General features: G+C 40.7%; 1 protein-coding gene across 1 annotated transcript; it reads left to right on the top strand.

Annotated features, from left to right (window-relative positions):
• Positions 1-736: 736 nt before the first annotated feature.
• On the top strand, positions 737-10,789 carry LOC132201629 (protein sidekick). Its single transcript, XM_059627933.1, has 28 exons — positions 737-991; positions 1,270-1,367; positions 1,424-1,522; positions 1,579-1,755; positions 1,821-2,037; positions 2,100-2,515; positions 2,577-2,855; positions 3,781-3,900; positions 3,955-4,113; positions 4,176-4,302; positions 4,363-4,844; positions 4,895-5,200; positions 5,258-5,635; positions 5,688-5,884; positions 5,947-6,156; positions 6,220-6,474; positions 6,545-6,770; positions 6,831-6,979; positions 7,040-7,190; positions 7,245-8,038; positions 8,094-8,333; positions 8,386-8,746; positions 8,805-9,086; positions 9,144-9,301; positions 9,354-9,516; positions 9,572-9,700; positions 9,757-9,920; positions 9,970-10,789. The coding sequence occupies exons 2-28, from the start codon at positions 1,304-1,306 to the stop codon at positions 10,261-10,263; spliced, it is 6,597 nt and encodes a 2,198-aa protein (XP_059483916.1). The 5' UTR covers positions 737-991; positions 1,270-1,303; the 3' UTR covers positions 10,264-10,789.
• Positions 10,790-11,963: the final 1,174 nt, after the last annotated feature.

The raw sequence follows: 11,963 nt of genomic DNA, 5'->3' as shown, positions 1-11,963 counted from the left end.
GTTGTAATACGCAAGTACACACACAATAATATTGAAACAAGATGAAATACTGAATAGAATTTTTAGAGTTGGAAACGTGTAATAGTTATTGATACTGATAAAAGCTAATTTTTTGAAATATATATTTGATTCATTGGGAATAAACGAGCCCTTACAGTGAATAAATATTACCTATTTAATTGATATTAACACACAGCCCACTCTTTTGGTGAAAGGTGTATATTTTATAATATGTACCGAGAAGCATAAAATGTACTTTGCTTTTTCCGGCCTTTAAATTTTTTTAAGGTGTTACAATGGCACATTATTATGGAGGACGTGACGGCATCAGGCAGGCTTTTACAAAGGAAGCCTTGAAAGTGCTTTATAGTGATACGCGAGAGCATCAGTAGAATAAAAAGTTCTCCGCTCTCCAACAGCCAAAGTAATTTGATCACTTGAAGCTCCGAGCGAGCGGAAACCACGAGTTTTTACATCCAGCCGAGCAGCGCAAGAGAGAGAGGAAAAAAGTTCAATAATTTTGGTGAATGGCTTGAGATTTGAACCGAGGAGATGAAATTTCTTTTTATTAAGGCCTAGAAATTAAACAATGAATAGTAATTATTTCATCGTTCTCCATCATAACACGGCCATGAGAAAATTTAGTCACGGGGTCAATAGACTAGAGACAATGCAATAGTGGCAATGGCAAGCCCGTCAAGTTGGCTGCAGTCGCAGGAATTCTTTGCACCTATTTCACATCCTGCCGTGGGTTGGCACAACCTGCGTGAAATTGTTTATGTCTGGCAGTCGGATCCACCTGGAATATTTGTCTATTTTCTTTGCATTTGTTATGATTTCGGTGGGCCGGATTTTATTTTAGCACAGGCAGGTAACCCACTCGCGGCAGAAAGATCGCATTCCGCGACTTTCTGTTCTTCTGGAGCATTTTCGAGGCGGAAAATGCAACCGCTCTGGAGCTGTCTGTAATGGACGACGGTTGACCATTCAGGTAAAAAAACGATAACAAAAAGCACACATTCCAGCACCTGTGTCCATTGTCTATTTCCTTTCATCTCTGGCTTGTCCCGTAATTTGGTCTTCAGGTGCGAAAAAAAGCGCACGGAAATCTAGAAGAACTAAAGGCGTACTTTTGCGGTTTGTCAAATGTCAAAAATCCTGTGGGAAAAGAGACGAAAGGCCAAATAAGAGGCACTAAACTGGTTTTTCCTGTTGCATTTACACAGAAGTTTGCCCAACCTTTCATGTACCTTTTTTATTATTTTTCAGTTGACAATATAAATCGTGCTGCTGCTCGATCAACATGATCTGCCGATACAGCCAGATATTATTTGTAACCCTATTGGCGCTTCCCTTTGCAGCACCAGGTGACTGTCAAAATTTAAAAGGCTGTTGTTGAATTAATTTTTTTTCACCAATACAGCAGAAAATCTTCAAGCTCCGAGATTCATTTCTCAGCCAGCGTCACCCAGTAGCATAGTTAGTGAGGGCAGAACAAAAATTTTGCAATGCCAGGCTCAAGGTATTTGAAAAATTATTTTTACAAGGAGAATTCAATAAAAAGCAATGTGATTATAGGCAATCCACGACTGGAATTCCGGTGGCTCAAGGATGGCCACCCGTTGACTGATTTTTTGCCAGAACACTTTTACAAGATCCAAAGCTTGAGACGAGAAGACGCAGGCAACTATAGTTGCATAGCTCGGAACGAAGTCGGAGCTATTTTCAGCAACAAGTTTGACGTCTCTGTTGCTTGTAAGTTATTATTTTCTGTTAGATCAATATAAAAGCCAAATTATTTTTCATCTCATTAATTGCAGATATGGGCCAGTTTGAAGATGTGGAGGAGAAAACTCAAGTTGTTCAGTACGGGAGTGCGGCTATTTTAGATCTCCCCTTGATCGAAAGCCACCCACTTCCCTCCGTCACCTGGCAAACTGAAGATGCGCCGGTGCCATATGATAGGAAATATGTCGTCACTTTGAAAAACCAGCTTGTGATTTTGGCAGCTGACGAAGAGGATGAGAAATCGTATCGGTTAGTTTCTATTAATTTTTTTCTAGGAAAAATTAAGATTTAAAATTATGATTCATTTCTAGTGTCAGGGCCACTAACACTCAGCTAGGAAAAGAGGAGAACAGTGGCTTCATTAGACTAGCGGTTGACAAGGACAGCGCCAAGGGCTACCTCGATGAAAATGAGGATAACGACCAACCAGCAATTATCATCGGGCCCTCGGATCTGCGCATCATCAAGGGTCAAAGTTCGGCAGACTTGGAGTGTGTGGCCAACTCTAGGTACTTACATGAGCTGAGCACCATTTGGCTGAAGGATGGAATTCCTCTGGAAAATGCTGGGATTCAATTCAGCCTCAACGACGTATGGAATCGAACTCTGTCTCTTTTGAACATTGAACCTGGACACGGAGGCCAGTATGTCTGCAAGGCAATGCTGAGGAGCAACAGAGGCAATCAGCCCATTGAAGTTGAAGCAAGCGCAACCATTTCTGTGCTAGGTAATTGTACATTTTTATCAGTTGCGAAAAGAAAATTCTTACAAAATTATTAATTTTTCAGAAAAGCCCATTTTCACGGGCAATCTCCGTCCAGAGTTCTACAGTGATTTTGCTTCCTCTGTGAATCTGCCCTGCCACGCAATTGGCGTACCGACCCCTCAAATTGTGTGGTACCGCAACACTGAACCCCTCAGCATGCAAATCGGCTCCAGATTTGAAGTCCAGGACGATGGATCTCTGATGATTAAAAGCGTAGCGGTTGAGGACGCAGGCATGTTCCAGTGCCTGGCCAAAAATGAAGCTGGAGAGGTGTCCATGTACACCTGGTTGCGAGTCAAAAGTGAGTTTTATTCACTTTCAATCAGAGCTTCTGTCTGTCCCACTAATTGTGCTGCTCCAATCCTGATTGAATCATATTTGTCTTATTTCTAACTTCACAATAGGCTTGAGAATAGAGAGGTCTTCCGTATCTTCGGTATTCAGGTTGCGCGAACCTGACCTCAAATTTAAAATTAGTGAGTCCAAGTCCAAGGTTTTCAATTATGGCAATCAAGGCACCTGAGTTTGGCAGATTATTTCATGCTTTTGCAGTTAAGCACAACCACTGATGAAATGTATCACATTAGCACTAAACATGACATGTTTCACTTTATTCAATGCAATCAATTACTTCGACACAGATTTACGTTGTTTGAAAATAAGTGATCATTATGCAGTTGATCAGCTTTCAGAGCTAAAAGCAATGCTTGCAACGTTTTATTTTTGTGACTGTTACAATTGCTCTTTCCCAGAAGTTTGACGAAAGAGATTGTGTAGGCAGCCCTAGTTACAGGAAATAAATATGCCTGATGAAACGAAGTGACTTTGAGGGTAAAGAACTCGATAAACGGGGCTGTATAGCGGTTCGAGGCGTTCTCCGATGCTCATAACCATGCGAGACGTTCCGGCGCGTTCTCCGATGCCCGTCACATCTGCTCTTTTATTTTTTTCTCCAATTGATTCCTCGCTTATACACAAAATTTTCCGGGAAAGCAAGGTGTCTTTCAGCTCCGTTTATCGAGTTCTTTCTCCTCAAAGTAACTTCATTTCATTTGGCATATTTCCTTAAGTTTGAGCCAGCAAGCTTTTTAAATTAAATTTAGCTTGTATTTCGATACCTATAAATATCTTGTACAGATTTTGACATTGTGTACAGTAGCAATTTTTAATTTTAGTAAAAAATCATCTGGAGCATTTGAGTTATAATAATTTGTCCAAAATTTTAGCGTCGGCTCCGACTTTGACAATGCCGCCGACAAATGTGACAGTTCTGGCTGGAAAAGATGCTACAATCAATTGCAGAGCAAAGGGCGCTCCTGCTCCAACAACCACTTGGAAATTGAAAGGTACCCTTTTTTTAATATTGAATAAATCAGCAAAACTTTTATTTTCATTATTAGATGGAGAAACTTTGCGTGGAACTCAAGATAGATTTTCAGTGCTTGAGTCTGGAGACATTTTGATCTCTTCAGTCCAAAGTGCTGACGCTGGCGAGTACACTTGCATCCAGTCAAATGAAGCGGGACGGAACGAGAGCTCTGCTTGGCTGATTGTACTCGGTAGGCTTAATATGACTTAAATTAATTGAAATAGAGAACTAATTTTTCATTTTTTTTTTCAGTGCAACCTCAAATTTTGCAACCACCTGCAGACACCAAAATCATACTTGGACACACGGCCACTTTCCAGTGCAAAGTATCCAGTGATCACTCTCTACCGTTTTCAATAACATGGAAGAAAAACGGACTGTGAGTTTTTGTTGAAAATGTTTTAAAATATACAAAATAAATTGTATTTTTTAAATTCAGGCCTATTGATACATCTCGAACATCAAGAATCCAACAAACTCCCAATGGCACTTTGGAAATAAAGGAAGTACGAGCGGGTGACGTTGGCGAGTACACTTGCTTCCTGAACACAAGTGGAGGAAATGACTTCCGTTCGGCAAAACTGATGGTCATTGAGCTACCCTACGCACCTGGTGCTGTTGCAGCCTACAAAATTGAGGGCACCAAGAAGGTCAACGTCTCTTGGACGCCTGGTTTTGACGGAAACAGCCCCATTTTGAAGTACATCGTGCAGAAACGAGAGGTGCAAAATAATGAATTGCTTCCACTTACTCATCACTCTTGGACAACTGAGTTGACAAACATCAGTGCCACCGCAAGATGGGTGGTTTTGCCATTCTTGAAGGCAGCTGCTTCATACCAGTTTAGAGTGAGTGCCATCAACAGCGTCGGAGAGGGAAATCCGTCTGATCCCAGTGGGATCGTTGCTCTCCCTCAAGAACGTAAGTTATTAGTATAACGGGGAAAATATTTCTACCTTATTTTTTGTTAGGTCCCTCTGGCCCACCTCAAGGTTTAGTTGGATCGGCTCGTTCAGCTTCGGAAATCATAATCCAATGGCAGCCACCTGTCGAGAAGCATCACAATGGTATTCTGATGGGCTATTTGATCCGGTATAGACTGTACGGCTACATTGACAGCCCCTGGTCTTACCGAAATGTGACCAATGAGGCGCAGCGTAATTATCTCATTCAAGAACTGATTACTTGGAAAGACTATGAAATTCAAGTGGCAGCTTACAATGACAAAGGCGTTGGTGTTTATTCAGACAGCATCAAAATAAAAACTAAAGAAGGAGGTAAATATCTTACAAAACTAAATTTTCTGACTTAAAACATTTAATGATTTGTAATAGTCCCCGAAGATGCACCAAGTAAAGTTCGAGCAACGGCATTGAATTCGACAGCTGTGCAGGTTTGGTGGACGCCTCCTGACCCTCAGAAAATCAATGGAATTAATCAAGGCTACAAACTCCAAGCCTGGAAAAGTGAGTTATTCCTTAAATTCTGTTGGCTTTATAATTACTTAAAATTTATTACAGATACAATCAGTGATACTTCGGAACATATCATCAAGACTGTGCCTCCCAATTTGCTGGACCCCTTGGCCGAACAAATGACGGTTTTAGAGAACCTAGATAAATATGCACTCTACCAAATCACTGTACTTTGCTTCACTGACCCTGGAGATGGAGACAAAAGTGAGCCTATTCAAGTTCACACCCTAGAAGATGGTAAATACTTTCATGATTCTCTTGTCTCAAACTCAACTAAAAATCATTTCAGTTCCTGGGCCTGTTGCTAAGTTTCAGTTTGATGAAGTAAGTGACAGAGCGGTGACTGTTTCTTGGGGAACTCCTCCGAATCCAAATGGAATTCTCATTGGTTACACCCTCAAGTACATGGTGAAAGATAAGGCAGAAACTGAAAAGGTTCTGGAACTCCATGACAACACTACTTCTCTGAGAATTGAAGGATTGCAAGTAAGTATAAGCATTGATTTTTGTAACTTCCTTGTCATTTCATTATTAAATTTGCATTACAGGCCACCACCCACTACCGCTTTGAAATCAAAGCACAGACCGCTGTAGGTCTTGGAGAAGCATCCTCCGCCACAATTCAGTCTGGCATCGAGCCGGTTTTGCCCACAGCACCTACGCATTTAGCTGTAACGAATATTGAAGCATTTTCCGTAATGCTACAATTTACCCCCGGATTTGATGGAAACTCTTCAATTATCAAGTGGATTGTAGAAGTACATTCAATCTTCATTTTAATTTACATCGGTAAATTAATGTGCGCTTTCTTTTCTTAATAGGGACAAACTTCAAGAGCAACAACTTGGAGTGTGCTGCAGGAAGTGTCTGATCCAGATGCTATGACAATTTTTGTGAAAACCCTGCTGCCATTCATGCAATACAAACTGAGACTAACAGCTGTGAATGTTGTCGGAGCTTCACCTCCATCAGAGCCAACCAAAGATTTCCAAACCATTCAAGCACCACCAAAGCACTCTCCTAAGAATGTTACAGTCCGTGCTGTCAGCGCTACAGAGCTACGAGTGCGTTGGATTGTAAGTTTTCGCAAGGAAGCATTATTTTGCATTTTTATATTCATTACTGATAATTTTTTTACCTCCGCAGCCGTTGCATCAGCTAGAGTGGTTTGGAAACCCAAGAGGCTACAACATCACTTGCTTTACTTTGGATGGAATTGCCAAAATTTTTATCATTGAAGACCACACGGCCAACTCTTATGTTTTATCGCATCTGGAAGAATTCACTGAGTACTCAGTTCAGATGAGTGCATTCAATGACGTCGGTGCTTCAGGATTAAGTCCACCTGCCAGAGAACGAACTCGTGAAGCAGGTTTGTTTTCATATTTTCTTTAAAGAGTCATTTTTTTTTTTAATTTTCGCAAATTGTTAGCCCCTTCTTCCGGTCCAAATCACGTGGAAGCTAATGCAACCTCGTCAACTACCATTGTAGTGAAGTGGGGTGACATACCAAAGGGAAATGAAAATGGAATTATTGATGGCTACAAAGTTTTCTATGGAGCACCAAAAGTACCATTTAAGGTATTTAATTTACGCAATTACGTTGTTTGCAATACTTTATAAATTTCTCCATATTATCAGCACAAGGTAATACCCAAGAATACTACACACACTACAACATTGACGGAGTTGAAGAAGTATGTGTCATATCACATTCAAGTGTTGGCCTACACTAGATTGGGTGATGGCGTTTTGAGTATGCCACCAGTTGCTGTGAAAACTTTTGAAGACAGTAAGCAATTTTTTATTTAATCAAGAGCAACTCTAAATAAAATTATTTTTGCAGCGCCTGGACCTCCGTCTAATGTCTCATTCCCTGATGTTTCCTTTTCAACGGCAAGAATTATTTGGGATGTGCCGGAGGACCCCAATGGAGAAATCCTGGCGTATAGAGTTTCTTATCACTTGGAGGAAAACATCAGCTTCAACTATTCAAGGGAATTCCCACCTTCAGACCGGACATTCAGAGCCACAGAACTGGAACCCGAGCAGTATTACTTGTTCTCCGTCCGAGCACAAACTCGTCTTGGCTGGGGTAAAACCGCACAAGCTTTGGTCTACACCACCAACAATAGAGAGCCACCAGAGGCACCATCAATGCCTCAGATCAGCCGAAGCCAAGTTCAAAGTGAGCAAATCATCTTCAGTTGGACACCTGGCAGAGACGGTTTTGCTCCGTTGAGGTACTACACGGTGCAAAAGGCAGAGGGAGCTGACGGACCATGGCTCACTGTTGGAGAACGAGTGGATCCACAACTCACCTACTATACAGTGACGGAATTGAAACCCTTCACAGCCTACAAATTTAGAATCCAATCAACAAATGATCTGGGACCGAGTGGTTGGAGTCCTCCGTCAGCTCTCTTCAAGACTCTCCCTGCAGCTCCTAGCCAGGCAGTGAAGAATTTGAAAGTTGTTCCAATCACCACCACCAGTGTACGAGTTCAATGGGAACCCATTTCTGATACTTTCTGGAGTGGAGATCGCCAGACTGGTGGATACAAAATTACTTACCAGCAGTTTTCGCATTATCCGACAGCGATGCAAGCTTCACCGAGTATTCAAGTTCCAGGTGTTTCGGTTAGTAAAAGTAATAGTAGCAATTAATGTTGATAATAAAACGTGTTGATTGCAGACTAAAGAGGCAATTCTTGATGACCTTTTGAGAGACAACACTTATGAGATCATTGTTATTCCCTACAACTCTCAAGGATTGGGCCCTGCCTCAACTCCTGCAACAGTCTATGTCGGAGAGGCGGTTCCAACCGGCAAACCTAGAGACATTACTGCAGAGGCAGTTTCACCTACAGAAGTACATCTCAGTTGGAAACCACCTCCTCAAGGCCAGCAAAATGGAGAGCTTCTGGGTTACAAGGTACTTACAAATAAATCAATCTCAACGTAATATAAATTTAATCGTTATTTAGATCTACTACGTTGTAACTGATCAACCAGCCCTTGAAAACACCAAGGACTACAAAAAGCCAGTTGGTGCCGAGCAGGAACTGGAAGTGGTCGCAGCTCCTAGTACAAGCCACAGTTTGGTCTTCCTCGACCAATACACCACATACCAAATCAACATCGTCGCCTTCAACCCGGCTGGAGATGGTCCTCCCTCATCCCCAGTGACAGTCACTACACTCGAAGGTTTGCCAGGACCGCCTGCCAACCTGACGTTTGTTGATATCACAATGACAAGTCTCTTGGTGACCTGGGACCCCCCAGTCAACAGAAATGGAAAGATAATGGGCTACGTTGTTTCTTATGAAACTGCTGAAAATGACGAACGTGAGTCCTTGCGATGGTATATTTATTTCTGAAGATAAACTTAATGTATGTAAATAAGGTTACACCAAACAAGTGAAACAAAAGGTTTCCGACGCCACCTTTTTGCTTATACAAGGGCTCGAGGAAGAGGTCATGTACACATTCACTGTCAGGGCTTTGACATTTGAATATGGTCCTGCTGCCACTGCAAATGTCACCACCGGCCCTCAGGATGGTTCACCTGTCTCTGTGCGAGAACTCTCGCTCACCCGAACACTGGCATCAGTAGAACTAAGCTGGGTGAATGGGGTGTTTGTTAAGCAGCCTATCCTAGGCTACTATATTGAGAGCCAAAGGAAAGGTAGCCACCGATATATTCTTATTTTGCTTTTTTTTTAATTAATCTTCTTCTAAAAAGATGACGTCCGTTGGCAAATAGTGGCAAAAACGAAGGGTGGCCCTTCCAGAGAGTTTTCTGTTTCATACCAAAATTTGCTCCCTTCAACCTCTTATAAATTCAGAGTGATTGCTTACAACAAATTTGGAGTCAGCTATCCAACCTATAGCAAAGAAAATGTATGTTCTATTATTGTTTTATTTTGGAAAAATATTAAAAATCTTTATTTAGGTCATTACGCCTTCAAAGCTCTACCTGGAGTATGGTTATCTCCAGCTGAAACCCTTTTATCGTCAATCCTGGTTCATGGTGGTTTTGGCAGCTATGTCAGTTATCATCATTGTGGCGGTCATTGCCGTGCTCTGTGTTAAAAGCAAGAGCTATAAATACAAACGTAATTTTTAACTATTTCTGTTGTTGTCATCCAACTAACTTTCTTGGGTCTTTAGAAGAGGCACAAAATAACTTTGAAAAGTCTATTAAAGCAGACGGTGATGACATAAACGATCCTTCCATGGAAATGTCTACAGATGTCCCATACCAGGCATACTCCCAGAGCCTTCTTGGGTCAACTAGAGGTAAAGAAAATTTCTTCATTTGTTTGCTAGTGAGCTATGACGTTGATCAATTGCAGGGAGAAATAGAGCAAGTGCCGTCTTTGGTAAAACTCCGCCTCGTCCGCGACCAGCAAGTGTTGCCTACAACAGCGATGATGATAGTGTCAAGGGGTATGACGAAAACCCTGATGACAGCAGTGTCACAGAGAAACCGTCTGAACTCAGCTCAACTGACTCACAGGTAATTTTAAATATCCTAAAACAAAGTAGGATACTGATAATTTTATTAGGAAACTGAGAGTGACAACGACAGTGAGGGAACTCCTCCGCCCTCTTTTGTGAACCACTACGCCAACATCAATGACTCTCTGCGGCAGTCCTGGAAGCGTCAGAAACCAATCAGGAATTATTCGAGTTACACCGATTCTGAGCCCGAGCCGTACATTTCAACTCAACCGAGGGGCTCGGACTACGAGGCGGCTTCTTCTTCTGCGGCAGCTTCGATACTTAATGGCGGCCAAATAGTTATGAATAACAAAGCCAGGTCAAGGGCACCCTTGCCTGGCTTCTCATCCTTTGTATGATAAGGTAATAGATCTGCTAGACTTGATACTACTCGAAGTGCTCTTAAATTAAATGCCTTTCGATCGCACCGCACTCACAATCTGAATCTCAACGAGCTTGTGTCCAATAATGTGCATTTTCCCAATTTCTTAACAATAAACGTGATCTCTGACCAAAATAAAACGAGAGCGAGTGCGGTAGGTTTATATTTTGTAAAGTCGCTTTACATAAAATGTGAAAGAAAGAAAGTCTTTTTATCCTTTCTTCTCCGACTCTGTCCTTTTAAATAACTCCCAAGAATGCGATGTTGATTGAAATAACAACATTCCGTCCTTTTCCCTGCATTTCTTTAGTTAATGCAATATTAGTTTCTTAATTTTATTCAACCCCAGACTGAGGCAGCTATTTATGTAAAACGCTACTTTTTAAGTTCTTGTAGTTTTTATCAAGATGATTTTATGTGGCCATGGCTTACGTACTTTTGTATCGTCAGTTTTAAATGTATAGAAACTTGAATAAATATAGCATTGACTTTATTAGAAACTACTTATGATCTTTTGTTTCCTCTCTCTGGGTCCTGCAAGCGCAGAATTAATCAACATCTTTACCGGTTGATTGAAGCAAATAATAATTAATCCCAAGGCCAGTGCTTCCTTTCACTTTGTACAAGCGCCTTAAGGGCAAGAATCCCACAGCAGCTGTGTGAGCAAATGTGCGTGTTTTTAATTTATCGCAGTTGATTTTCAAGTTAGCTTGTGTGTTGTGTGGGCTGAAAAACGAGTTATGTGCAAAAAGCGTTAATAACTCAACGTCTTCTTGCCACCGGCGACCAATTTCTAAAGGATGAAAGCTAAAATTTGCATATTTGGTGTTAAAAGGGTTCAAAAAGCTTCCATTAGTGATACTAAAAAGTTTTCCTAATATTTTAGTTACACTCATAGATGGAGAGTGCTTTGCATAGCAAACAATTCAAACAAATATTTCCCAAAAAGCTCTTCGGCGTCCCAATTTTATTTGCATATTATAGTGCTCTTAAATCAGCAAAATTTAGTGTTGTGGACTTTTTAAGTGAAAATGATTTTTCCCCTCTGCTCAAAACTCACGTTTAGGCTATTGTGTAGTAAAAAAGTAAATGCCCGGCCTCCCTCCCGTATGTACTTGCTACAAACTTTCTGAAAAATCTTACAACATTTTATTTTACGCCTTTGAGAATTTCCCATTGAATTGTCAAAAGGTCGGCATTTAAATGCAAACAGAGGTGAATATTTTCATGTGAAAAATTGCGAATGGTGAGAGAAGTACTCCACGTGGAGGTCGCCGCTGTTTACTAATAAGCTTTTAATCATCAGCACTTTTTGCGTACATTTGCGTATATGCGTAAAAAAGTACAATTGAAAAAGTGGTTTTCTGGCATCTAATTTAATTTCACCGTTATTTTTCACGATAACTCGGAATTCTGGATGCTCGCATTTTATGATCTTCAATTTTTTTATGCGGAATTAATTAATTAAAAATCATATATATCATTAAATATTTTTAGGATTTTTATATTACAAATAAAAACACGAATTTTCCCTCTCAAAAGAACAACCCATTATGAGAAAATAGAAAAAAAGATAACATTTTAACAATTTTATTCTTTGCAATCTATCAGTATGAAATTTTATGTTACTAGAGATAGAGATAAATGATATTTTCCATGTATAATTATAATTTACAT

This window comes from Neocloeon triangulifer, unplaced genomic scaffold (assembly GCF_031216515.1).
Source record: "Neocloeon triangulifer isolate White Clay Creek 2 clone unplaced genomic scaffold, ASM3121651v1 ptg000014l, whole genome shotgun sequence".
NCBI lineage: Eukaryota > Metazoa > Arthropoda > Insecta > Ephemeroptera > Baetidae > Neocloeon > Neocloeon triangulifer.
This window is presented reverse-complemented; position numbering and strand designations above follow the sequence as displayed.

Excerpts from the sequence above, each read along its gene's own strand:
- LOC132201629 (XM_059627933.1), top strand. The coding sequence starts at position 1,304 with ATGATCTGCCGATACAGCCAGATATTATTTGTAACCCTATTGGCGCTT. Across the intron at positions 6,980-7,039 it reads CACCAAAAGTACCATTTAAG|CACAAGGTAATACCCAAGAA; the intron begins GTATTTAATTTA and ends CCATATTATCAG. Across the intron at positions 8,747-8,804 it reads AACTGCTGAAAATGACGAAC|GTTACACCAAACAAGTGAAA; the intron begins GTGAGTCCTTGC and ends TATGTAAATAAG.